We start from the raw sequence: 27,638 nt of genomic DNA, 5'->3' as shown, positions 1-27,638 counted from the left end.
CCGCTGCCGGGACACGGAGCCCGAGGGCTGCCCCGCCAGCGCGCGGTGCCCCGGCTGCTCCTTGCGGGGCAGCTGCTGCCCAGCCCGGCTGAGAGCCGTGAGGGCATGGCCGGCCTTAGCCCGTGTGGGGGGCAGAGGGTCCGTCCCTGCCGTGCCTGAGCCTGCCAGGCGGCGCGGGCCGCCCGCGGCGAGACAGGGCGAGCGCGTTCCCGAGCACAGGCCCCGCATCGCCTGCCCCGTTTTCCCCGGGATTTGACCCGAATTCGGAACAGAGCGGCCAAGGCGGGTCCGGGGCTGGGTGGCAGCGCCCGCCGCTCGGCGCGGCCCCGCCGGGACCCTCCCGGCACAATCCCCCCCGACCGGGGGCGCGCCGGGCCGACCGCGCCACCTGGCGGCGGCAGCCGGAGCCGCGGGCGCGGATGGGATGCGATGCGATGTGGAGAGGGATGCGGGATGGGATTGGGATGATATGGGATGGGATGGGGAGAGGGATGCGGGATGGGATTGGGATGATATGGGATGGGATGGGGAGAGGGATGCGGGATGGGATTGGGATGATATGGGATGGGATGGGGAGAGGGATGCGGGATGGGATTGGGATGATATGGGATGGGATGGGGAGAGGGATGCGGGATGGGATTGGGATGATATGGGATGGGTTGGGGAGTGGGATGCGGGATGGGATTGGGATGGGGAGTGGGATGTGGGATGGGATTGGGATGATATGGGATGGGATGCGGATCATACCTTTGGGAGAAAAACCGCCCGCAAGGCAATGCCGCCTGAGAAGTTGCATTCTGTCTGTTACTTTGCTGTGTTTACAGTATTTTTACCATCAGAGTAAGCTCCAGATTTCCAGTTGTTCCAGTCAGTAAAAGCACGGTAAGTTTGTATCCTGTGAAATGTGTTTAATATGCCCCTGTTTTAGTATATCCTCACTGACTCCTGAGCTCTGCCCTTTGCTCCATCCGGAAAATGGCTGGTTGATTCCTGCTTCTGAGAGGGGAAAGGATAAGAAAATATAGTTCTGCTTGAGGCTGGAGGCATCTCTATAGACATATACACTGGGGGTTTTTCCTGACTTGTTCTCTAAGTTTGAATCACTTTATGAGATTTAATTGGTAACGGAAACATTCGTATTAAATTTTGATTTGGGTCTGGAGCATACTTTTAATTTGGCTATTCCTACTTACTGAGGGTTTGTTGCCTTTGTAGAGCCCTAGAGTTTATAAGGTGGTTTCCTTATGCAGGGAGCTAAAGCAAAGAAATGTTCCTGTACTGCTCTACTGCTGCTCAGGGATGTCCAATCTACAGGGTTAGTCCAAAGTAAAGTCCCCTGAGACATCCTTGGTATGATGGTCAGATCCTCAGTGCCAAATACTCTGCTTTGTGCTCTGACTCCTCTAGTCTAGCCTACAGAGAAGATGTAGGTATCACCTAAGAACATTATAAAAGGTGCTGAGTTGTTTTTCCTGAAGGCAGAAATTAGCCTTGTAGACAATGCTGGAAATGTCAAGGAATGTTTTCCCTTGCTGCTGTGCTGTTTTTGAGTAGCCAGCTCACATAATGGAGTTGTTTTCAAGCCTCTGCATTCCTGAGTTTGGTACTAGGAATACAAACTGCCATTCCCAGCTGGCTTTGGAGCTGGCTTTGTGCTGCAAATGCTTGTCCGCTGGGAACCAAAAGCCAGATGTGCTTCACATAGTTTCCAGGCAGCACTGATCCATCAGATGACAGTAGCTATTGAGTGCTCTTATGGTGGCCCAGAGACACAAAGATGAAAGCCTGATGCCTGTCAACACCTCCCTTGCCATTCCTGTGTGTCTTCAGTTTTCACTTCAGTCCACCTCACAAAAGCAACTGCCACAGAATATGATGTTGCAATGTTAATAACCTTTTATTTTTGAGAAAGAAAATCCCAAGTTTTGTAATTTTGAACTACCAGACAAATTTGGGATACATTGAACTTTGTCAAATATTTTCCTGCACCAGCCTTAGCTGGTAACCCACCTTCTTCTTTAGAAGCATTTTCTGCAGCATTTCCTGGATGATTTTTAGTATGTAAGATAAACAATATTTGAATGCCCCCTCAAGAAAATGTATTTACATGGACGAAAAAAGCTCTAATGAACAGCCAAAAGGAAAGGCCTGTAGAGATACCTGGAATAATTTCTTAGAGTGTCTTACATTGTTTCCCAGCTGCTCTGCCTTTAAACAACCTCTTACCCCAACTCAGGAGCTCCACCAATTGTAAAAGCAAGAACTAACCAGTGCCAGATTCAAGTCTCAAAATACAAACCCTCTGAGATACAGGGAGTGAAGGGGTGGGGGGCAGGTTCATAAGAAAACTTCTAAGCATTACTGTAGCATAAATAATATGGCATCTTTCACCTCAAATAGCCTAACACTTCATAAAGTGATATGAGCTCCACTAGTTGCTGAAACACAGCTATTTCTGAAGTGGAACCTGATCTCTTTCTCTTTTTTCTTTCTTTTTCTTTTTTGTTTTTTTTTTCTTTTAAGCTAGCAGACTGCAATGTTTTAAGGTGGAGAGTGAAGGATAGAGTATACAACCAATCATAAATATAAATCTAGGAAGGCTTTGCAAAATGGAAAGATCAAGCAAAATCTACTTTTATTAATAGCATGCGTCCTGGTGTCCCATAAACTTGTGTCCTAAATTTATAAATGCAGTTCATCTAGAGGAGATGCAGGCAGGATTTTGTCCTCTTTCTTTCAGCAATATTCTATTATGGGCCTGTGGTGGCAGATGCTTTGTTTTTTTTCCTCTCTTCATTCAGTTTAATGTCCAAGTCCCGGAGCTGGCTGAGGAACCCCATATTTGGGCAGATGTTTCTGTGAGTGCTCACTGTCTTCAGGGCATCCACGAGTGTCATGTTTTCATGGATCATTAGAAAGGCAAGCACTAAAGTTGCTGAGCGGCTCACTCCCATGGCACAATGAACGAACACCTTACCTGCACAAACAAAAAGGCACAGCAAGGTGAGTGTGCTTTATCATTTCTAAAGTGGATAAGACAAAGGGAGGAGAAAAAAAGCAGTAGAAACAAGTAAAGAAAACAATGGTGACAATTAGTGGATCTTCATGCTTTCAGGAAGATCACCTCTCAGGCAAGCTGGTATTTCATACTAACCTCCTGCATCTAATTTAGGCCTAAGAGTGAAATAGTTGAAATTTTCTGTGGAAGGAGAAGCTTTCTGTGACTAAACTTGTTAGTATAGTTTTCTGTGGAAAAAAAAAGTTTTGGCAGAAAACTTTGGCCCAGCCCTGACTGTGATCACTGGCAAGTCCCACAAACTCTGTGGGATAGTCTGCCTGTAAAAATGGAGTTGTAATTTACTGTATCTCAGCAGCCCAGTGTGAGCTATAACTGAGGATTTAATAAAGCACTCCAGTGAAAGCAGCAGATCCTGCAGCCAGTCAGAGTCAGAGCAAACTCTGGAACAAATGGAAATTATGATAACTAGGCCCTAATCCAAACTCTGCTGACAAAAATTCAGCAGGCTGCAGGTCAGGCTCGTAGTTTTTGACTTAGTTCATTAACTTCTGCTGCTTCTCTAGCTTAATAGACAGGCTGAATAAAGCTGCAATTCTGTGAAGTACTTGAGCGTGTGAAGCATTCGAGCCAGCACTGAAGTGCCGCTGCTCCCCCAGGGAGCAGGAGCAGCATGCAGGGCAGGATCCCCAGCTGGAGCCCCTGGCAGTGTACAAGGGGTGGGAGGGACGTGTGGGAGGACACAGATCCTGCTGATCCCTACAGGATGGGCCCATGCAGTGCCATAACCTCTGCCCTTCCCTCTACACTCCAGTCTCAGAGCTTGCCCTTCTTTCCACCAGGCTGGGCTGGGGGCAGGCAGTCTTCTGCAGCTCCTGGGGACCTGGCAGAGCCACCTTCCCTGCAGCACATGGCACAGACACCCTTCTCCATCCTCTGCTCAGTGGCTCTGTCTGTGCTGCCTTGAACCATATGCTGATTGTGAGCTCTATTGGTGCCTGTTACTGCAATGAAAAGTCATTTGGCTTGTGTCGAAATTTCCCCTCAAAGTTTATCTTTGCTTCTCTCTTACCTCCTGAAGAGTTTAGGGCCTTGCGTATGAAATTGGCAGCATCATAGAAGAAGACACTTAAATCGAAGGCAGGATCATCAAATGCTTCTATTCCATAGTACTCTATTTGCAGATCTGCATAATATTTGGCTCCTGTGTCAATGTTATATGGTCCATCTGCTGCATTAAGGATATGAGTAATTTTGAGGCTTTGAAGTGTAGCTTTGCTCCTAGCAGCCCACCTGTTGAAAGACATGAAGGGCACATTGGCAACGCTCCTAACATTCTGCAAAAATAGCATGGTTTAAAGTTAGTGCCTGCTCCCACTATGGAAGGATGCAGGAACTGCACCCTGCTCACAGAGGAGCAAATCTCAAGAAGCTCATAGTGCTTTGCACATGAATGTCATATGGAGGGGTGGAGAACAGCAGGAGCACAGACTTGCCACTGGGTTACTGTTAGTTAAGCAAATGCCTCCCAGCAGATAATCCCTGGGAACATGGCTTACTGTATGAAGTCATCAAGATTTTCCTTAAATATTTGTTTAGGAATTTTTAGAGCTAATCTCTCATTGCAGTGTACCTCGTCTCAAGAGTGAGAGTATGCACTGATGCAGCAACATCTTGTTCCTGGTTTGGACATGAAGTGGATGCATTGTGTTCACCAGCTAGGTGAACCCCACCTCCCACCATAAACTAGGACTATAGCCATTCAACAGGATTCTGAACCTTAACTGATATATTCATGAGGAGGAGGAGCTGGGGAAAATGAGCTAATGATCTAGGTAATCTGCAGTAATCCAATTGGAAGGAAATAGCAATAAATATTATTGGTCACAAGAATAAGGTATTTGCATGAAATTAATGTTTGATATTTTCAGTTTTATCATCTTGGAAAGAAAGCTTGGATTTGGAATGTCAAGATCACTATTGCACAATTCATTTGGGTACTCCTCCTTCTGGGTTTTAATCTTGCTACCCCTATCTGAGTGTTAGGTCTACTGGCCTCTTGTCTGCTGCCTTAGAGGCCACAATTTCCAGGCCACATAAGGCATCTCAGAATTGACATCAATTTGGCATAGGTTTTTGAAGACTTTAGTCTAGAATACAAATAATTTTTACCCTGCTAAATTCATGGTGGCTCAAAAAATATAAAAAACCAAATCAGACATGCTAGGAGTAAGTCACCATTTTGCATTTTATATGTTTCTTGACATCCAAGCTCTTCACATCATCAGTTTGGAAGCCTGTATCACAAAAACATTCCTGAAGACCCAAAAGCTGCTCCCCAGTAGTACCATGCCCTTTCCTCCTCCTTCTCCCAGGGACTGATAACAGTTTACAATAGGACCATATGTTCTTACGCATCTCCCACGTAGATATTTGGCCAGACTTGGTCCACATGATTGTCAGAGCCTCCTCTGAGCCACAGGAGCTGCTGGAGATCTGTTAGTGATGGTGTTTCGTAGGCAGGGCTCCTAGTCAGAGGTGAAGAGTCTCTGGTGCGAAGCATCCTGCTGGTCCTTTGCATGCACTCAGGCTGTATCAGAGACAGGTTTTCTGAAATGAATTGAAAGGAAATTTTCATACAGAAATACTATTCCCTAGAAAGTAGACCTGTTCATTACCCTCCAAATAGGATTACATTATTAGAACTAGTGTGTGCAGCAGGGCCGGCAGGTGTTGCTAAAAGCATCCAGAGAGCAGGACTGACTCAGGGGTAGGACTCTACAGACATGTAATTTTTCCCCTGAGAGAGCAGCATAAGATAATGTGATTTAATTTCTTGTCCAGTATCACTATTGGTAAAGAACATCGGCACCACCTGAATGCAGACTGGATGAATCTTGTAGGCACAGGTAACATTTCTCTTTTTGTTAAAGTGCTACCAGAGTATTTGTATACACTTGATTCTGATTAGTTAAAACTGGAAGTTTTTGAATGTATCAGTTAATTGACTTACAAAGTTTCTAGGGCCACAGTGAAAATCTTATGATGTGTATGTGAGCACCATCTGTATGGTGCATGTGTACACACATAGAAACAATGTGTACATACAATATTATTTCATTTATAGTGATGCATTTAAACACACCTACACACATACATACATGTATACATAGGAAAGGATTTTCATATGCATCTATAAACATATATATATTGTATATGTCTGTACGTAGAAAGAGAAATTGAGAGGATTTGAACTAGTTTTTTCTCTCTCAGTTGAATATCCCTGGACACTCAGCTATGCTGGTATTCTTGTGCCTGTCTATCTCAATCTCTCCTCTGGGAGCTGTTCCACTTTGTATAAACAATGTGATAGCTACTTCCCTCCAGAGAGGGGCCATTTTTCTTGTCTGAGGGGCAGGATAATTACCCAGGATGTGAGAAAAAAATAGTATTTTTGAAATTATAGAGCTAAAAGTTCTGGCATTGTTGTCCTGTTGAGAATCCATCTAGGGCTCCTTCACAGGTCTCTGAGATCACAGACCTCTGAACCCTCACAAATCATGCTGTGGAATATGGGCAACCCTTTTGCAATGCTGTTTGCTGGTTTAGACCCAGCAAGCCCAGGTCAGATGGTTCAGCTGGAAGCAAAGCTCAGTCAAGAGCAAGATATCCAAACAGTCCCTCCTTTGAGACTTTAGAAACATTTCTCCTGCCTGGGCCTCATTATCCTGAATTGCCCCCTGAAACTATTCATGAGCTTTATTTGGTTGCTTGTTCTTACTCAAGTCATAATCAATGTGGAAGGCACACTAGAACTCTTCCCAAAGTAGGGTAAATGGTGTTTATTCTGATATGGCATCAGCTTTCACTCTAATGCCTGAATGCCTAAATCTAAAGTTTGGGTTTATTTTCTCAGCAATTTTAGAAAACAAGCGTAGATGGACCTTCAGAAGTCATCTGGTCTTCCCCTGCCCCACAGCAGCAGCAGCCATACAGATGTTGCTCCTAAAACAACTTTGTCCATGTACATTATTTTTAACAGTGTAAGCTGATTTGGGGAATAAGCAGAAAACAAGGGAGAATATATTTTTGCTTACAGAAAAGGAAGTGGAGTTGATATGAGGCATATTACTGAACATACACATATATTTCTGAGTCCTCAGTCTAAATTTGCTTCCTTTGCCCCTTCCTCCCTCCTTCTCCCTACAAATGTTAAGTGAAGTTATAGCTTTTTGTATGTTCCAATAAGAAAGAGGTCTCCCTAGGGTAACTACTTAATAAGCAAGATATGAAAAGCACAATAAAGATGATGGGAGACATAGAAAAAAGAAGACTGGTTTTACTTTTAATGATGGAGGAAGAACTGCAGGGAGGTAGAAAGAAATATAGAGATAAAATCCCATGAATTTTTCAGGGCAGATAATATAAGATCAAGAGCTTTGGTAAAGGAGTATGTTGTGCAATCCTAGCCCAGATTAGCATGAATAGCACAGAAAGAGATAGTGTGCATTGCCCTACAAGTTTTACTGCCTTGTGAAAGTCATGCACTGTGCTCAAGAGCTACTGCTAGCATCTTCATGATGACCTGTTTGTACTTCCACTGACACAGAACATTAAGCTGAAGCCGTTAAAGAAAATCAAGAATAAGATAATACAGCTTCTACATCAGGAGATTAATAGGACCATGGGCTCACTTTCGAGGAGTGTGGCTGACTCTGAGTTGCTGCAAATGCTTAAGGGCTGAAGTTGTGGAGCAGATAGATACCAAACTTTCATTTCTCCTAGACCCTGCTGCTTTAAACTTCTATTGTAGCCTCTCAGCTAGTTACAGTAATGGAGATGATGAGCAAAGATAATTAGATTGTGTGGCCACCTGTTCAAGACCTGACTTTGAGGAGGTTCTCCCAAAATTGAGTCATTTTGGTGCTAGTGACACTTCACAGATGACTCTGGCCTTTGCAGCCAGGGAAATGCTTTGCAACAGAGCTCCATTTCATAGATCAATCCTGTTTCCAAAAGGTGTACCAGCATTGTTTTATTCACATGCCTGATGTCAGACAAGTGAGCTCCTTGTGTCAACACAAGCACGGCTCCTCCCAAGAGCACAGCTCCCACCTGCGCTGCACTGCCTGAAATTGGAGTGCTCTGCAGGGCCTTCAGGGTAAGCCTGGAAATAGCTATAGCAGATGATTGCACTAATGAGGAAAGCAATATGAATTTTTTAATTGAAGGCCAGGGACTTTGCTGAAGGTTTTCCCCCACCTTCTACTTTAAGATAGTGCAGAGGTAGCAAAAGTGCTGCCACTGATTACATTTCTCTAAGCTTCTCCCTCTGGGTGGCTCCCAGAAGCTGCTCTAGTTGAAAACAGTGACAGTAGGAGGGCAGGAATCCCTGTACCAGAGGGAAAAATTCTGTCTTACAAGGCTACTAACATTTTCTGCAGAGATCTAAACCATGCAAGTTGGATAGGATTACTTTTCTTTTAAACTGTAGCCATCTCATTAGCCTTTTTCTCTCTCTCTCTCTCTCTCTCTTTCTTTCTTTCTTTCTTTATTTCTCTCTCTCTCTCTCTTTGTCTCTTTCTCTCTTTCTCTTTCTTGCTTTCTCTCTCTCTTTCTCTCTCTCTTGCTTTCTCTCTTTCTCTTTCTTTCTCTCTTTTTTTCTCTTTCTTGCTTTTTCTCTTTCCTTCTTTCCTTCCTTCTTTCATCTTTCTTATCTCTCTTTCTTATCATTCTTTCTTATCATTCTATCTTTCTTTCCTATTTTTTCTGCTTAAAAGCAAAACAACAGAAACAAAACAATTCAACATATGGGAGACTTTAGAGGCTGGACAGAGACTTTAATGGCAATCCACTGAATACAAGGTATCACACAAGCTTTAAAACTGTCTTGCCATTTTGCATCATTTCCCACCCACCTGGAGCACTGGGGTACAGCCCAAATGGCCAGGGCCAGCTCTGACCCCTGTCTGGCCTGTGGGGCCTGGGTTTCCCCAGTGGTCCAGAAGTTGCCCTGGAAGCCCAGGCTGGAGGTGGCCGTGGGGGACATTGCCTGGCTGCAGGGAGCACCCAGGAAAGGCTGTGGATGACTCCATGCTGTCTGCATGCAGCTGGGGCAGCTCCTGAGGGACTCAGTCATGCCAGGACCTTGTCTACAACAACCTAGTGGAGATTTGTATCTCCCCAGTATTGTCTAGCCACTAGAATACTACAGTCTGCAAAGCTTTTTGGTTTGTTTTTTCGTTTATTGGTTTGGTTTATTTTTTTTTCCTTCCTTTCTCTATGGTGGAAATTATTGCCCTTTTCTATTGAACATCTCTGGAAAAAAAAAAAAAAGAAAAAAGAAAACCCACATAAACCCCCTAGTGACTTGAATTGGCTAAAGCACTTAATAGATTTGCATTGCATTAGAAGATTCTAGTGGAAAAAAACTCAGCAAAGTTTTGGGGGTAAAAATGCAAACACTCAAATATTGCAGATATTAAATAGTTAATTTTGCTATTTCAAAAAAAAATACCATTTCCATTTTTCTATTCAGTTACTTTGTTTTGCAATTTGTTCTCCTGCATTGCATAAAGTATTTTAAAACATTAAACAAGATGAAATGGCTTGCTCCCGATTGAGAAAAATATGTTTTATTTCACTAACAATGAACACAGACTGAATAGCCACCTATTTGCCTAGCCCAAATTTTCACTTCTGTAACTCCCTGCCATTTTGCCATGGTTGTTCCCTTGCCTCCTCAAGATGGAACTGAGATGCAGAGAAATTAAATGAATGTCTGAAGTCCCAAGAGGAGTCTGACAGGACATTAGTTGGACCCAAATCATCTTTCCTCCTTCCCTTTTGCTAGCACCTTCCTGGCTGGCACAGCTCTGCCTGTGGTTATGCTGATAGCCCAGATGGGGACAGGTGTCTTTCAGTAACAAGTCCTTACATGAGATTATTGAGAGCCTCAGGCACAGCAAGGCCTCTGGATACTACAATAGCACAAACACTACCTAACAATAACATGATACAGAAAGCTCCTGCAGCCAAATATCCTAAATTCCCTGTATCAAAACCCTGACAAACTAAATGGTTCAAAATTCCAAAGCATGGGGTCACAATATAATTCATGTGAAAGGGAAAAAAATTAAAAACCAGCCTCTCGTTGCATTTGAAAATGCCATCTACTCTGTTTTTTCTTCTCTTTTTTCTCAGCAAGCATCTCTGCACTCTTCTTTTACATTCCTTGCTCTTTTCTCTCAGGTAGTGTTTAACACTATGGTTCTTTGTCCTCCTGATGGAAAATACCAGATGGAAAGAAGTGTGTTTCACGAGGAAATGATCATGTTAGTGGAATTAATCTTTTAGATACTGTAACATGAAATATGATCTTCCTTTTTGTTAAGAAGACCCAGTCTGTGTCTCTACAGTTTGGTCAGGATCTGACGCTAAGAGAGCCCAGGAGTCTCTTGAGGTAGAGCTGAAAGCTTGGTGTGCAGAAACAGGCACATTTAAAAGCAATAGCAAAGTTAAAACAGCCAGATGGGAACCTAGCAGGCAACCAAGAGGGGAACTCTCTGTTTTCCTTGCAAGCCTACAGGGGCTTGTTTGCAGGAATTAGAATCTCTCACCAGCAGTTCACTGCAGCTCTAATACCAAGTGGTATTGAAAATGAGAAGCAGGTTATGGCTGATGGTTTAAATGAGGTACCTATGGGAATTTAGAAATGAGATCCTGGACTTGTCTTGGTGTAGACTGTGCACATGGCAGAGCAATATTGCTTTCTTGGCTGACTGCATCATATATTATGGCCTTTTATTTTGCCCACAGTCAAACAGCAGGGAATAGTAGAAGTTCATTGCTCCAGCTCAGTGTTCAAACTCTGATCTGCCTCACCAGAGGCAGTGCCCCTGAATAATGGAAAGTAGAATTGGTCCCTCAGCCTCTGTGCAGGTTCATGTTCAATGCAGCACTATATAAATGCTATTGCCATTATTTTGGAGTGAAGAGAAAAGCAGAATGTACAATTAAAGCTCTGTTTGGTTCAGGTTTTAAGAGAATTTACTACCTGGGAGAGATGCCAGATGGAGGGCTCTGGAAAACACAGCCTGCCCTTTAACCGCAGTGTCAGGAAAGAGCAGGAGCAGCCCTCCAAGCCTCCTCCATGACTTCCCCCTCAGCCCAGCCCAGCTCACATTGCAGATGCCCCTCACCCTACACTGGTAACCGTGTTTTACAGGGTGGGAGAAAATCTGAGTCTTCACACCTCGTCACCGCTCAGTCTCCCTCCTGACATCTCCATTCACATCCGGCCTTGTGTATTTATGATGGGGCCCTCTCACTTCTCCAAACTGAGCTGGAAGGTACCAACTTCTGCTTGCAAGGAGTCTGAGCTGGGCTGGAAAGCTAAAGGCTCCTTCCTCTGTGAGCCCTCCTGTTCCTGTGTAGGGCTGCCCATGGTGCTGCAGGGGCTGTGCTCCACAGGAGCTGCCTCCACCTGGGGAAAGCAGGAATGCACAAGGCCATTTCAGTAGAGGGAGTGATCACAGGGCAGGGCAGGTGCTAGGAATCAGCCTCAGAGAGGGTTTGGATGGCCAGAAGAGCTCCTGGAGGTGAAGCAGGTCCCAGATGAAGTGGGAAGACAAGGGGGTGCATGGCTAGACGCAGGCATGTAGGTGGAGGTGGAGCCCAAGCATCCCAGCTCAGAAGGGCCCCTGAGTGAGGCAGGGAGCCCCAGTGAGGCCCCCCAGCAGCCCCACCCCAGGTCACACTGCCACTATTGTCCTTGGACAGGGCAAGTCCCCGGGAGGGGCATGCTTGCTGAGCTCAGTGGGGTGAGCTTCTCCTGCACCTTGCTAGTTTTTGGGAAGGGGTGCTACCTTACAGAAGTGCTCCTGGAGAGCATTTCCTCTTTTTTGCAGTGTAATAGACCTGCACATATTTTCCCAAAATTGTAATTCCAAGGGGGAGAACCTTTGTGTTGCCCTCTCCCACCTCCCCCAACCCTCCTATCTGAGTCACGCAGCCTAGGAAGGAGCACTTGCCCATGGACGTGGCTAAGGCTGCAGGAAAGGATGGCTTAAAAATGGAGGCACTGGTTGGAAAAATGGGGGGTCCTGCTGGCAGTGACAGGTCATGGCTGTGGCATGACGCCAGCTTTTACATCTGCAGCTTTCAGATTCAAAAGAGATAAAAAAAGAAGTATTACCTTAGCAGCTGGCATCTCTAAGCTATGGAATGAACCATCCCCAGCAAGACAGCGCTGCCCTCCACAGGCTCCTTGCACAATTTCCGAGTGCCTGTGGATATCTTCGAGCCTAGGGTGGTGCTTTCCCCTTTATTTCTCCTCTGGGGCATTTCTGTCCAGGGTACAGCTTGGAATTCAAGCCCCCCCAAAACTACTGATTTTTTTTTTTTTTTTTTTTTTTTTTGATGCATCTCAACTGTCCTAATGCTTCTCCCTGAATTAAAATTGTCTAGTCTTAAGTCCTGCTGCCAGCAGCCATAACTGTGCTGGATGCTGTAGTCAGGGGAGAACACAATCACCATGCAGCTAACTGCTTCTAATAGTAGAAACTTCACTCTAATCTTACATAACACCAGTAATGGAGCAGAGAGGCTGTGGCTTCTGAGGAGCTTAGAAAGCTTTCTTGGGCAGCTCATGCCCTGAGGGCAGAGAAGCTGCAGCTGCAATGAGAGCAAGAAAAACAAAATGACCTTGATATTGATAACAGTTCAGTGAGTGCTGTCACAGCCAGTGCTGTGCCAAGACTTCACTGGCGTCACAGGCTGTCGATCGGTGTAAGTTATGGTCAGTTCTGATAAAAATGGTGTCAAAGAGGCCAGGCTGAGAGAGGCATGTGGGGAAATAATGTCTTGCAAGCTTCAGGAAAGACAAACAAGGATGTTAATATATTGCTATTAAAAGGGCCTCCAAAGCACTTCGACTTCTGCAGGCAGTATGGATTTGTGTGACTGTGGATTAAATGGGTTTTTTTCCTCTCCTTGATTTACTCCTCAAATGATTTTTATATGACTGCTGTTATCAATACAAAATTGACAACTCTGTCAGGTTTGCAAGATTTCAGAATATTTGAAGGCATGAGAAAAGGGTTTTGATATTCCTCAGTCGTTTGGCAGGGTAGCTTTGAGCTGTCTCTCCCTGCACTTTTAACATAAGTAGAGAAGTGCTCTCCTTGCTTTGCCTTTCTTGAAAGGGTACATACAAAAAAGGCACCTTTTTCTAAGGCTGACAAAGCTGTACAAATTCTTTGCTATGGAATCAAGAGCAAACTTCAAAACTCTGCAGTAGATCTATTTTGGCACTTGAGTTTTTCAGGCATATCATAGAGCTTTCCAGTGACATTCTCAGCTCTGTTGGGGCAGAGGGGAATGTTTTTCTTTTGATTTTTTTTCAAGTGCTGACTTTAAAAACATTATTTGATTTTGATTAAGTCATCTTTTAAGAAGACTGATTGTATGTCACAAAGGAATTGACCACTGATGAGCACATGACAATAACTAAAAGGAGACGTTAAGACACAGAACTGGGATTTCCTGTCTCTTGCTGCTTTTGATTATCTGTCTAATGAGTATATGCTCCTCATTTCTTATCTTAAATTTGAAGAAATACAAGTGAGTGGTTTTTCTGTTGCACCTCCCTGGTACCAGGGTGCCAGGTAAATCAGAGTGAAGTAGGTGCTGCCTCACAGGGGCTGTGGGCAAAGCAGGGTGTGCAGCTGCCTCTCCAGGCTGTGAAGGATGAAGGCTGATGGCAGTGGGGATGTGCTCTGCTCCCAGGCCCAGGGTCACTGGGAAGGAGTTTCCCTGCCTGGCCCTGCTGCAATACCTCTGTGAGAAGCAGGCAGCATGGTGCTGCCCCACTCCTGAGACTGAAGCTATGCAAGCCTTACAGTTGGTCAGGCAGGGCAGAAGCAAGGCTTGTTTTGTCCCAGCAAATTTTTGGAGAGTGTTTTCATTTTATTGCTAGGTTTCACTATATCCAGCCAGGTTTTATGCTGTTGTTTTTCTGATTCTGTTTCATGCCCTAGGTGTGGAATGTAGGTGGATGGCAAGGCTGGCAGGTAGGAGATGGAGGGGAGAAGAGCCTCCAGCAAAGCAGCAGCCTCAGGGCTCCCAAGAGGGAGAGATGAGCAGAGCTAGAAGGAAGGAGCTTGTCCTTGCTGGAGGCTGTGCCTGCTGCAGGTGGTTTACAGCAGATACTTTGGGAACACCCAAACAGAACGGTCCATTTTCCCAGAGCAAACCTCTGTGCCTTCAGCACAGCCTTGGGAAGGCTGTCCCCTGCCTGAGAAAGCTGCTGGGAGCAGGAATGCACTAAGGACTGCGACATTCTCAGGTACAATGGCAATGGGAGTCACCTGTGAGCTATAAATAGCACTGACATCCTTTCTCTCCTGAGCCTGCAATCCAAGCAGTCATTTTTGCGGGTGCCAGTGAAAATGAACAAAGCTTTGAACAGCTTTTATTAACATTCTCTTTGCAGGCTGGAAATTTTCTTAGTAAGTAGTGACTAGTTTTTTTTTACTGACCCTGAATTTTGCATTTATTTTAAAGGAGAATTCTGGCATTTTTTTCTTTTTGAATTTTTAAAAAATATCATATATAATTTTCATATTTTTACCTCATCTGTCTGGGAAGAGCTATTGTGGCAGGACAGTTGAGATCACAAGTATTCATTTTCAAAAATCCTCTGTGCAATTGCAGGAAAAGAGGGAAAACCCCAGGAACCTAGATTGAGTCTTATATAAATCTTACATGCATTTTTAACAAAAAATGAAAATGTTTTGGTTTAGAATTAAGGAAATAATGCAGGATGTTTGGGCAGGCTTTGTGGTGTTTACATTGAGAGACCAGACAGCAATACTGGTTGCAGTAAAAGGAAAAGCTTTACATGCCTATCAGACAAGATTTTCCTATGGTTTGATAGGAAACAAAGATGGCTTTGTTAAGGAGCTATGAAGACCTGAGAGCAACACTGGCAAAAGGAGCCTTTTCAAAATATTTAGGGTTCACTTGATGAAGTCTTGTCATAACATAATTAAGTCTCACCTGTTATGCAACTCTCCTTTGCTCTTTATAGGCAGCAGAAAACACAAAGGTCTACAAAACAGACACTTTGCTCTGGGATAACCAAAGAAACCCTGCTACAAGATCAACTAGTGGAGCTGGAAAAATTAGTCAAGCTTTCAAATATGCAAGAGGAGCTGTATTTTTTTGCAGTGATGCCAACTAATCTAATTCTAGATTAGACTGTTATACTGACAACCCTTTTCTTAGGCCAGTGGGCAGCGCTGCGGCCTGTGAAACGCTGTGATTTTTCCTGCTGCCACAAGATGGCAGGAAAAAACAATGTTGGGGGATTTAAAAATACACAGAGATGGGCCTCAGAACGGAATACACTCCTGACTGGCATTTAAAGGGAGAACTTGCAAGAAACTGCACGTTGGATGGAAGAAAAATGTGAAATGTACGGAATTAATTAGGTTGGTATTGATCTGAGTGTATACATCAAAAGATCTACACCATATCCTTTCCTATGTAGGTTCTGTGTATAAGAAAAGCCTGTGGCAGTGCTCATTTTTTCCTGTACACTGTTCAGTTTGGCCTGGTTTTGTTCTGCTGGCAAAATCTGTTGTACAAACCAGTCCAAGACATAATGCACTCACCTAAAGTAAAAAGCAGGGTGATTACTTTAGTCTTTTGTACTGTCTTCTTCCAAATACGGTTCTCTTCCCATTTCCTGTTCCTCCAGCCATAGTAGGAAAAGAGCCCAGCTAGAGGACACTGCTCTGGCTTTTGGGAACAGTGGGAGACACGAGGGACAGCAGCTGGGCAGGAGGGCACGCCTGGGTGCTAACAGGCTGTGGCACTGGGTTGCTGAGCTGGGCACTGTGGTTAAATCCGTGTCGACTCCTGCCTGTTCTCCTGGGAAAACCGACCCTTCAATGCAATGGGTGAGGAGCTTTTCTTATCCTGACTTACTTAATGTCGGTATGGGTGTCACAGGAGCTGCTGGGGCTTTGGAAGAGGGCTGGAAGGGAAGAGTCTGTGCTGTTCATGCTCTCTCCCCAGATGCTTTCACTTCAAATACTTTTCTTAAGGGAAATAAACCCTCTACAAGAACAGAAATTGGTTTGGAAAGTACAACCAGACTGGCTGGGGGTTTGGAGTTACCCAGAGGCATTCCTCCTCAGCAGCCAGTGTGGTGGTTCCCCTCCATTCTTCTGACAGATAAAAGAAAGCTGTGGAAAACTCACAAAGATTATTGTTCACCTGGAGCTCGTGAACTGGTAGAAGTTAATTGTGCAAGGCAGCACTGTGTAGGCCTGGTGGGCCCTGGCCCTGGCCCTGGTCCTGGTCCTGGCCCTGCCATGCTGCTGCTCCCCGCATGGCCTGGCCTGGCCTGGCCTCACCGGCCTGGCCCTCCCTCACTGAGACATGGAGGACGTTCAGCAGTGCCCTTGCAGTTTGTCTGGTGAGGGGACAAGGGTCATGGCAGCTGTGCTGCCCTGTGGCAGTGGCCTCCCCAGAGGCTCATCCAGCACCAGCTTGCTCCTCGCCCACCCAGCCTATTCCTCACCCACCCAGCCTTCCTCCTCGCCCACCCAGCCTTCCTCCTCATCCATCCAGCCTTCCTCCTCACCCATCCAGCCTGCTCCTCAGCTATCCATTCACCTTTTTTTCTCACCCAGCCTTCATTCCTCCTTTTCTTTTTTTCCCCCACAACCTTCATCTCTCCTTGGAATGATGGAGGCAAGGGGCTTGTTGGGGGCATAAGGTAAATTAGGAACTTTTGTGCTAGGACCAGTTCTTTTATTCAGTCTGTAATAATTAAAAGTATCAAGAGGTTTAAGAAATAACTAATCTGTTGAAAGCCAAAAGCTGGAGGATACACAGATGTCCTGTTTCTTATGCTGGCTTTCTCTAGACTCTGCTCTGGCCTGATGGAGCCAGTCCTTCAGGCCCAACCTGAATTGGCTCTTCCCACTTGTCTTATGAATGCTGTGTCTACACTACTCATTACTAAATACTGAATTCTATAAAATGGGCACCAAACATCCAGAATCTGCCTCCCAGGCTAGCAATACATTTGTCATTATGAACCAAGGTTCATTTCACAGTGAAAACATGGAGGAGAATGACAAGGCAGCAAGAGTGAAGAAGCAAAAGCAAAATGCTTACAGCAACTTTCAACTGCTGAGATGATGATGGAAAAGGAACTGATAATACAGGTGCCCATCACCTGGGCAGGAACACCCTTGTCCCATGCTAAAACAGATCCTAATGCCTTCACACCTTTCCAGATTCTGATCCTACTTGGATTTTTAAGATATTCTCTCTTGTGTTGCTTCTTTTCATAAAATTACTTTGGTCTCAGCTTGATTCTGCGATTAGCAGCTTCATTTTGTGAGGAAAACAAATGATCGAAGGTCTGCAGCTGCTGGCAACACCACAAGAACACTGCCAGAATCCAGGAGCCTTCTTTTGCCCTTTGGCTGCCCACCTCTGAGTTATGGGGTCCCACCTGTTATTTAAAGGTAAATTAAGCCTTCCTTGAAATTAATAGTTTAAACTGAGCACAAAATTACTTTGAATTTAGCTCATGCATGACATCCTACAACCTGGGTCCTTTTGCCAGGCTTTCAGCAACTGATCATCTAGGTCAAAACAGCTCCAGGGCATGCTTAATCCTGCTCTGGATGGGAGGTGAGCAAGACTTTAGAGATGGAGGTGTTAGGAGATATGTGTGTATGGAGAAAACAACACTCTCTAGACACTTGCTCCCCTTCAGTGCTTGAAAGGAAAATTCTCCCCTTTCAGCACTAAAGCATTGACTGCAAGTGTCAATTTGCTATCTTTTATAGAGAAAATAATACTGAGAAACTATTCACCTCAGGTAGTTTATCCACAAAGTAAGGGCTGTCCAGGAATTTGAAATCACTGGGTAGAAGGGATTTCCTATTTCTATTCTAATGGGTTAAGGGATTTTCAATTCTATTCTACCAAGTAAAAACTCTGTCTGAGTTTTTAATTTTTGTTCTGTTGAGCAAGGTGTATATGCCTGAGAAGGAACAAACACATGTACATGTCAGCTCCAAAGGGAGGGACCCCCAGCACAGGTGACATCATCTCACTCATGGTGCTGGATCAGGTCTTGAGAGGTTACACTGACCTCTGCTCTTCTCCTGCAACTTTTCACTATTGCCACAAGTAAGGGCTGAGATTGGATGGGTCAGTCTTAACCCAAAAATCTAATCTGTTCCGAAAAGCAGGGACCCATAGCTATGTGAGCTTAATTGGGCCCTTCTCTCTATTTCTGAGGCTGTCAGGCACAGGAAGGTGGCTGCTGACTGTTGGAACAGAAAAATGTGTCACAGAGCTGAGGTGCTTTTCTTATCCTGACTTAATGTCTGTCCCACCTCCTTCTTCCATAAAGATGTCTGTCATGCCTGTCCCATTTTCTGCCTTTCTAGGGTCAGAAGCAATAGTGATTACCAAGCAACTTCATCCCATCCCTCTATTAGATTAACCACTCCCTTGATGGATCACAGACTGTGTGATGACAGGCAAAATCTCTGCCATTAAAAACTCAAACTCCCTCTGCTCTCAGAGGTGCTGGTATGGGGATGGAGCTCCCCTTGCACACAGGCAGCCTTGCCTTCTGCCTGGTTACATCCCCTGCAGGCTGGATGGTGCATCTTGGCTTTACAGCTGCTCTGTGTGGCTGCACATGCTTTCACAGCAGGATTTATCAGCACCACCACGCCCCTTGCAGGGATCTGAAAGAGTGCTGCCTTTTTCACAGGAATGAGCCTGCTGTCCCCAGAGAACATAGAGAAAAAATCCTGGCCAAAGAGGGAACCATGAGAACAGAGCTAAGGTTATGACTTTGTAAATGTTTATCTTCAGTCTGTATTTGATGTCTGGATAATAAGGTGACCAGTCTCTTACAGATATGTAAGGCAGGTTAAATAACAGAGGGCACACAGTGGGTCTTTTGAGCTGCAGCACAGAGCATGTGCAGGGCCTTACCATTCCCACTTGCCACCTCTGTGGCCAATGGATGCTTTCATGCAGTGTCTCTTCCTAAGCCCTTCAGAGATGAGCTGTAAGTATGGTTGATACAGCTGTGGGGGTTTTTTTTCTAAAAAAATGGCTTTCTTTTTGTATTGTTTGCATTTTTTCATGCTGCTTTGGTTCACTCACCGTTTTCTTCAGTTTGGTAAAGAAACTGTCTGTGAAAACAAGAATGGAAAAAAATAAAATTATTAATGACAGATTTTTAATATACACAGGGAAGAGATGTTTTAAAGTGAGTCTATCAGGTTATGCACCTAAGTATTATTTCTGCCCTTGAAAATCTTTCACTTACAGTGCTTAATTGGTCTGTGCACATCCATTGCTTAAAGGTAATTGGACATTTTTATAGAAATATCAGAAACAAAAACACTCCAGGCTGTTGTTCTAACCATTAAAAAAAAAAAAAAAAAAAAAAGAACTATGGAAAGAATATGTTTCAGGGCATCATCCAGCCTCTCTTGAAACTGTGCAAATTCACTTGGTGAAAACAACAGCAGACACAATGAAATGAAGAACTGAGATCTCAAATGTGATATTATGCAGAAAGTAGAGTCAGTACTAAATAAGTAACAGCTCTATGTGTTACCAAGGGTGCACTTTGATTTTGATGAATGTTAAAAGAACCTTTAGCCTTGAAAATAAAGAGGATAATTTCTCTCTAGGCAATGGCTGCTCGTGAAAGCCATAAAATAGGAGCACTGGAGCCCTAATTTTATAGTGCTTTTTAAATGATTTTCAAATGGTCCAGCTGCTTTGTGCCACAATAGCACAAGGCAGAGATATTTACGCCGGCAATAACAAGCATGCATCAGCCTGCCCGGGCTGCTCTCCGCAGGCAGCCTGCAGGAGGTGAAACACACGTGGAAAGGTGGAACTTGCCAATGCGGATTGATCACAATCACACCATGGTCAGAGCAATCCTGGGAAGCTGCTTTTTCCACCCAACAACTGGATTGTTTTGCTTGTCTGTGTGTGGCTGTGAAGTGCAGGATCTGTGCGGCCGGCAGCGCTGGCTCTGTTTTGACACTTGAGAGCCTGCCAGCCGTGTGTGCCTCTTAGGCCATACTGTCCTTGGCACACGTCTCCTTTTGGAAACAGGAGGGCAAACTCACCCCCAGGTTACACTGCTGGCTTGGGGTGGGAGTGTCCACAAGGGCTGGTGTGGCCCCAGCTTTGGTGTTCTGATGCAGCACTGCATTACCTTCTCCAGAAATGAACGCATGTGGCAAGAGAACTCTGGTGGCAATTCTGCTGAGATGCTGAATTGCCACCAGCAACTTTCCCCAGGTATTTTACCTCTGCATATTTAGGACTTCAGAGTAAAACTACAATTTATTTTCCAAACAAATGCTCTAAGATAAGAACTACCCTGGGGTGGTCTATCTTAGCATGCCAATTTGGGTAGTCATTTCAACAGTTCAAAAAAGTTTCAATTTTTTCTTTACAGTCCCCTCTCCTTGGCAAGACATTGACATAAGACAGGGTACTGAGAGAAATCTGCCTTCTGAGCCAGCAGAATAGGCTTTAAAGAGCAGTTCATTTATGAAATATTCCATTAAAATTAAATAACTTGTCTCTTTCCATGTTCACTAGTGCTAAAGGCACGGCAATGTTCAAGTAATAAGAATTTTGGTGGGAATGGGAAATTTTGAGCATGTGAGGAATGTCTAATTTATGGCTGAAAATTTTTTGTATTTGCAATAATTCTCAGGTCCATAAAGCTGGGACAGAGCTGGGCAGAGGGCATGGCAGGAAGAAGTTACCTCTGGAGAGTCCTCAGCCATTGAGCATCTATTGTCACCAGTGTAGAAAACTGTCTCCCATCTGGGTGACTTGTGCAGGTTGGGTAATATTTTCCCCTTTTCATCTGCTGATCCAAATCAGCAAAACAGGTTAGCATATTTTTGTGTCCAGGGATATACTTAAGAGCTTTAATTTTAAACAGGGGCCTATTTTCTCTTGGAGTTGAGTTTTGAGAGTTTTAATGAGCAGAATGGACAGCAAATAAGGAATGTATCCCAGAGGAGTACCTAGCACATTTGCTGCCCTCATTTGATAAACAGACTGAGGAATGAAATGAGCATGCAAAATTCAGAAACATTCTATACCCTAAACAGAGAGGAAAAATAGATTTGATGTTAAAGCTTTAGGTAACGTTCCTTTCATCTTTATCTCATATTCAGATTGTTTGTCTGACATTTCTCTTTGTTACTTTGTGTTCTTTTAATTTCATGAGTTTAGAGTTTACGTAGGTGCATACTGTATCTGAGTTCAGTATGTAAACCCTGCAACTTGATGGAATTGCACTTGACTGGGTAACTCTTTGGATAGCATTGCCTAGAAGAAAGTGGCAGAATAGCATAAGGTAAGCCAGCATAAAGGAAGCAGATCTGCTTTTTCTAAGAATACAGCAAATAAAAATTTTTCCTTTCAGAACACAAAGCAATACACATAGTGCTGTTCCAGGCTGCACAGAACAGTGCTATGGTCACAGATTGCCTAAGTTTGTACTTTTGCCTGACTCGCATCTCATCTCATCTTTGAGAGATCCAATTTACAGCAGCTGAGATAAAGTAGCTTCCAGGGTATTACATACAGCCCTTTCATAAATCAAGAACTGCTTTTTGTTACTAGAGATCTGAGTCCAGAAACAGAGGAAAACACATGGCATTAGGCTTTGTAAATGGCCAACTGGTATGTCTCTGCAATAGCTCTTTGCAGCTTTTGGCTATTTCTCAAATGAGAAAATAACTATTTTTAGTTATTTTTGTTGTGCATTCTGACAAATCAATACAGAAAAACTGAAAAAAAAAATTGTGATTTCTGACTGAGAGCTCAAAACTGTCTTCCCTTTTATAATTGCTTTTCTTCTTTCTCTCCTGTGACAGATGATACATTCTGATGATTACTAGTCTCTATGTGTGATCCTTGCCACTGTTGTGGATATGGTTTTGTTGGTCACTCCTAATCTCTCTGGATCCTGCTGTTTTCCCACATGCCAATGAAGACAATGTCTGTAAGTGGATAATTAGGCTTACCTGAGTGGTTGAGTGACATTTAGTTAATGCTGCTAAAGTAATTTGTGATTGCTTAATGCGAGTGCTGTGTAAGAGCAGCAGTTTACCTCTGGGATGGGGATTCGCCATTTGCCCTTGTTAATGCACACAGAATGTACAGAAATGTGCAACAAGGTCAAAGTTGATTGTGTCCACTATGAAAGCTCATGATAACAAGTAGCTCAGGTTATCTTGTTGCCTTGTAATGCATTCCTGTCTGTAGAGCCCAGTGTCCACCACACTCTGAGACATTTTTTCCCCTTTGAGAAATGTAAGAAAAAGTAAAGTAGTAGAAGAATGATACAAGGTTGCAATTTCTGTATATACTCATATCTGGAAATGCAGAATTCCAAGTTATTTCACTTCTGAAAAGAAGTAAGTTTAACAAGTTTTACTGACTTCAGTTGGCCACAATCTCATTGAGGACTGCTAGTCCAAACAACCTACACAAATTCACCTCAGGAGGTAGCTCTATAACTGGACTTGAAATATGTATGTTGAACACACTAAGGTTTTAGCATAGCTTCTAACTGTACAATGTTTCTTTGCTGAAGTGATATTAGTTTTGCTGATCCTGTTAAACTCCAGTTAATATACCTACCTGCTTAAGATCAGCATAAAGTTTGACTTCTGCAGGATATTTTACATATTGTGCCCTCAGCTGCTTATACAGCACTTCAGAAGACATTGTACCTTTAAACCCAAAGGGTCTTGGCCTTGGCCTTGTATATCAGCAATGGCTGATAGCCAGACAAATATTTAATAATCAGTTTGTTGACAACTTCAAAGTCCTCCAGGATGAAAGTCATCATGTTAAGTCAGCCATCCTTACTTTATTTTATGATATATTTAACTTGTTTAAAGATGCTGAACATCAGATTTCTGATAAAGGCATATGGAGAAATATTTCTTACAAAATACAGCATTAATTCTAGATTGATCTTTGATTTCCAAGTAGCTGCTCAGAAACTGCACATAAATGGTTCCACAGAAACAAGAAGTGACAGTGTATGGTACTGCTCTGGGTTATTTTAGCTCTGGCACAAGTCCTGATGCTGGCATGGGTTTGCTCAGTAACAGAAACATCCATTGTTTATTAACTTCACTGAGTACTGGGTTGGGCCCTAAATGCACATACTCTCTCCATTCCTATCTCATGAAGAGCCCATGAAACCTCATTCTCAGGTGTTGTTCCTATTTGTTTTATTGATGTTGGCACAATGAAGAAAATTCCATCTGTAGTACTCGATCACCTTCCAGTTTCACTGTTTGGAGTCTGTAACTTGTATTTAAGCTGATATTAGTGATCAGCTGTTCCATTAACAAAGAAACCTGTTTACATTTTTATTTCTGTTAGCTGAATGTTCTCAAAGTTCATCTTTTCCTTACTACACATACACACTGTTGTTATCTACATATTTTGTCATTATATTCTCAACCATTTCTTTCCCCCTACAAGACAGAATGTGATTGAAAGAAACATTTGAGTGTAGTTTGGAACATGTATATTCACAGGCATTTAAAGGAGGTCTTGAGACTGCACATAAAAGGCTGTCTAAAATCAAATGTTGCTGTTAAGAGAACACCATTTCAGTGATGTTTGTCTTAAATCTTTGCCTGTAGTACCTGTCAGGCTCAATTCTACAAATCCCTGTTTCTGCACATGGTTCTAAGAAGTAATAGAGTTAATTTCCAAGTGTAGTTACAAGGTTTAACCGGAAAGGCAAGGGTCGGTTTCGCACTCTCCTGGCCAAGGCAGGAGTTCAGCAAAACGCTGCCCATGGTTGTGGCTTCTGCCCGAGCACAGCCAGGCTCCGGCCAGGGCCCCGAGCTGCTGGCTGTCCCCAGCCGCAGGGCACAGGGCCACCTGCCGGCTGCCACGCTCCAGCCAGGCACATGGGGAAGCAGGCAGCCATCTGTAAAACCAAGTTTTGTAAATGCAGATTATTCCCCCCGTGTCACCTAGCTCATTTTTTGGCTTTGCTTTTTCATGGCTAAAAGAATGGCCACTTTAGCTGTAATCAGTGGGCAATCAGCAGGGTTTTTAGTTTCCACTGTTTCTCTCCTGTAGGAATTATTGTAATTTCTAGATATTTCAACAAGTTTGCAACCTGATGATGGTGAAAAAACCCTTGTTTTGGCATAACACTGGGCACTAGGCCTGTTGAGTGCAGATGACTGCATGCTTTCTCTATCCTCAGAGTGAAACACCCATCTGCACAGTTTTCAGAAATAGTGAAGTCTGCTGGCATTCAGAATATCCACAGATTTGTCAAAATTTCAACTGCAAATCAAGTTGTCGTATAAACAGCCAAAATCAGAATATTTTTTAATGTGAAAATTTCCATTCTAGTTAAAATTACACCAAAAAAGGTAAAAACCAATTGTTCAATTTTAAGGCTGCTTAGGACCATGAGCCTGTCTTGTGCTTTGTATGGTAAATGCTGTAGCATTTATAAAATCCATATGTTGCACAATTATAAATTAATACAAAGCAATAAAAATAGTCAAATTCTCTTTTAAATTGTTTTTCTGTGCAGTAGGTTCTTTCTTTAATGGATAGTCCTTTTGCTTTCTTCTGTGCTAATCTTGTCTATTTTAAGGCAATGAAGTTTACCAATGCTAATTATATAAAGTTGGACAGCATATGTTAATGAGCACTGTATTCCCCAGCCCTTCAGAACAGCTCAGCCTCAAAAAACACTTACATATTGCCTATGTAGAGATTAGGCCACTCTTCACCCACGTGATTTAATTCCACCTTGCAGCTGTCCAAAATATCTGGCAGTTCCTGGGCAGAGGGGAGTGCCAGGCTCAGACACTCCTGGGCTGACAGGGTCTGTCTTCAGGTGCTGACCCCTTTGGAGGCCTCATGCAGAGTCAGGCAGAGCAGGGAGGGCCTGCTGGCAGCCGCTGCTGTGGAATGCACAGGGAAGGTTTTGCTGAAGCAGGCTCTTTCTGCAGCTTGATGTTCCCAAGCAGGTGGCTGACTCTAAATACAGCTCGCGCCTTGACGCCTCCCTGGATTAGCTCAGCACTACGTCCCTGATGCAATGGGGAACAGCCAGAAAAATGAACCTTCTGCTTTAAGTGAATCTTATGCAAAAAAATGCTACTCCCATCCTCACATAAGCTATGGTGCTGTTCCTGCTAGCACAGAGCTTTCCCTGTGAAAGAAATGTCAGTGCAACCGAGACGCAGTCCCAAGTGCCTCATGTGACCCAGTTCTAATAATAAGCTACCAGGAAAGAGGGGACAGCACAGCTTGAGGGCGAGTTCAAAATAAACACCATGAGAACACTGGTCCTGGGCCTTACCCAAGGTTCACCAAGCCCACTGTCTTGTGCTTGGCTGTGGCTGAAAGTGAATGTAAGCACACACAAGCATGAATTATATTTGTGTATATAATAATAATAACACTCTCCCAGCTTCCAGCTGCAGTTTATAAGCTTGCTGATCTGGATGGAGTTTCTAAGTATTTGGTAACCCTGAATGGATTTCTGTCCCTCAAACATTTCCACTTCAATGTCTATAGGCTTTTACTCTCTGCAGCACCCTGTGGCAAGTGTTACACAGCTCATGTAAACCCCTCCCTTTCTTTCAGACCTGATTTCTACTGACTTCATCTGATGCCCTCGGTTCTTGTACTGGAAAATAAAAGGAAGAGATGTTTTCACTGGAACTCTACATGGGTCCCTTCAGGTGACACTGGTTTTGTGATTGCTGTAAGCAGATTTAAGTCTGCCAGAGCTGTAGTGGGGACAGTTCCTCTCACTTGCACCTTCTCCCAGGTTGTGTAGACCCTCTTGACAAATGTGTATTTTCTGAATGAAGTGCCACTGGGGAGGCAGTATTTTTCCTTCATTTTGGTTCCTTAATATAACTTGCCAAACTAACATTCAAAATACAAGTTTTTATGCTGATAGTGGAAAGCAGTGAGGTACTAATGTCATGTCATATCATGATGTGAATTATGGATAGTGTAATTGACAGGTGAGGAGGTCCCTTTTCCTCTTAGCACATTGCAGCAGACAATGCTTTCTGTTTTAAGAAGTTACAGGACTATTCTTCTGCTTTTGCTTATGTTGACTGGAAGTTTTCCCCCTGCACAAATGTGCACTCAAAGTAAATCTGTATGTAAAGACACAATAGAGGCAGGCAGGAAATATAAGTAACACTGACTCCACAGATTAAAAGCACTTCTGTGATTTGACAATGCCCTTGAAAAAACTTTCTACCTAATTCATTCCTTCCACTGAGGTAAGTCATGCTTACAAGATCACTACCATGCCATTGGTGGCATGGATGCCCAACTGGGTCAGCTTCACTCTGTTGTTCCCTTCCCTGCCCCTGGTGAAACAATACTCTCCCAGGATCAGCAGTATCTTCAAGAGCAGGTACTAATTTACAACAGGAGCAGCTTTCACAGCTGTGGCTTTGTAGGACAGATGCTCAGAGGCATGCAAAACATTATCCTGATGGGAGGATTCCATTAATCTTGCTCACATATGTCTAATTTTGCCCAGCCTAAAGCCATTAAGATGCATTATTTCACTCACATGAATTTCAGATTTTTCAATGCTGTGTCTTCAAAAGGTTTCCAGACTAAAACCTACTGTAATGTGAATGAAGTATAAATTATAATGAAATATTAACTCATATAAATACCTATTAATTTTTATGGCGAACTTCAAAGCAAACAAAGCTCCTCCTCCACTGCTCTGCTGCTTTGTGAGATATAAAGATTGTCCTAGCACTGTTAGGTTTTAAAATGTGATTTGCTATTTGATCTTTCACTGATCAGTGGAGCTCTTTTGCAACATTTAGGAAAATCTCAACAGTCAAACTGATGTCTGAAAGGATCTTAAATGTGCTTATTTTGCAAAGCACTTGTGTACAGTGAAATAGGGAGGGATTTCTACATTCCCCTAAATGCTAGGCAGAATCAGCATTCATGTTATAACCTCTGAAAGAATGAATAAGGAAAAGGAAGAGGTTCAGCTCCCAAGTCACCATTATATTAGTCTTCTAATAACCTTGCAAGTCTCTTACAGCAGAGAATAAAATTATCAGAACTGATGCTTCAAATGCAAACAAGCAAGCAGGAATGTATTTACTTAATCTGTCAGGAAATCTTTTAAGGTCAACTAATCAATAAATCCAACCAGCAGCAAAGGGCAAAACCAAATTTGATCATCACTTCATGGTTCACCACAAGGTAACAAGCTAATTTTAAGGCAGAGTGGTAGCATGAATTTCAAATGCTGTTGCTGTATTAAAAATCACATTGGTTTAAGTACTGATTAACTGGTGACAGGAAAACTGACATCCTCAAAACATCTTAAAACTAATTTGTATCAATTAGGCCAAGCCACTGATGCAAGCTAAATGTCTACCTGATATTAAACCACAGGTGATCCAAAGCCACTGACACAGAACTGATTTGGGATAATTTGGAGTGCAAGACAACTGAG

The 27,638-nt window shown here is 43.5% G+C and overlaps 1 protein-coding gene and 1 long non-coding RNA gene across 2 annotated transcripts; one reads left to right on the top strand and one right to left on the bottom strand.

Moving 5' to 3' along the window:
• Positions 1 to 2,613: 2,613 nt before the first annotated feature.
• Positions 2,614 to 25,171, bottom strand: LOC131086190 (dual specificity protein phosphatase 13-like). The gene is made up of 5 exons (XM_058029092.1): positions 24,873 to 25,171; positions 19,235 to 19,263; positions 5,431 to 5,626; positions 4,089 to 4,309; positions 2,614 to 2,977 (listed from the first exon to the last, which is right to left on the bottom strand). The coding sequence occupies exons 3-5, from the start codon at positions 5,595 to 5,597 to the stop codon at positions 2,751 to 2,753; spliced, it is 615 nt and encodes a 204-aa protein (XP_057885075.1). The 5' UTR covers positions 5,598 to 5,626; positions 19,235 to 19,263; positions 24,873 to 25,171; the 3' UTR covers positions 2,614 to 2,750.
• LOC131086191 (uncharacterized) lies at positions 21,389 to 25,892 on the top strand. Its single transcript, XR_009114728.1, has 3 exons — positions 21,389 to 21,473; positions 21,997 to 22,124; positions 25,769 to 25,892. It is a non-coding gene; the product is annotated as an uncharacterized LOC131086191 (long non-coding RNA).
• The last annotated feature ends 1,746 nt before the right edge of the window (positions 25,893 to 27,638 follow it).

Source organism: Melospiza georgiana, chromosome 8 (assembly GCF_028018845.1).
Source record: "Melospiza georgiana isolate bMelGeo1 chromosome 8, bMelGeo1.pri, whole genome shotgun sequence".
NCBI lineage: Eukaryota > Metazoa > Chordata > Aves > Passeriformes > Passerellidae > Melospiza > Melospiza georgiana.
This window is presented reverse-complemented; position numbering and strand designations above follow the sequence as displayed.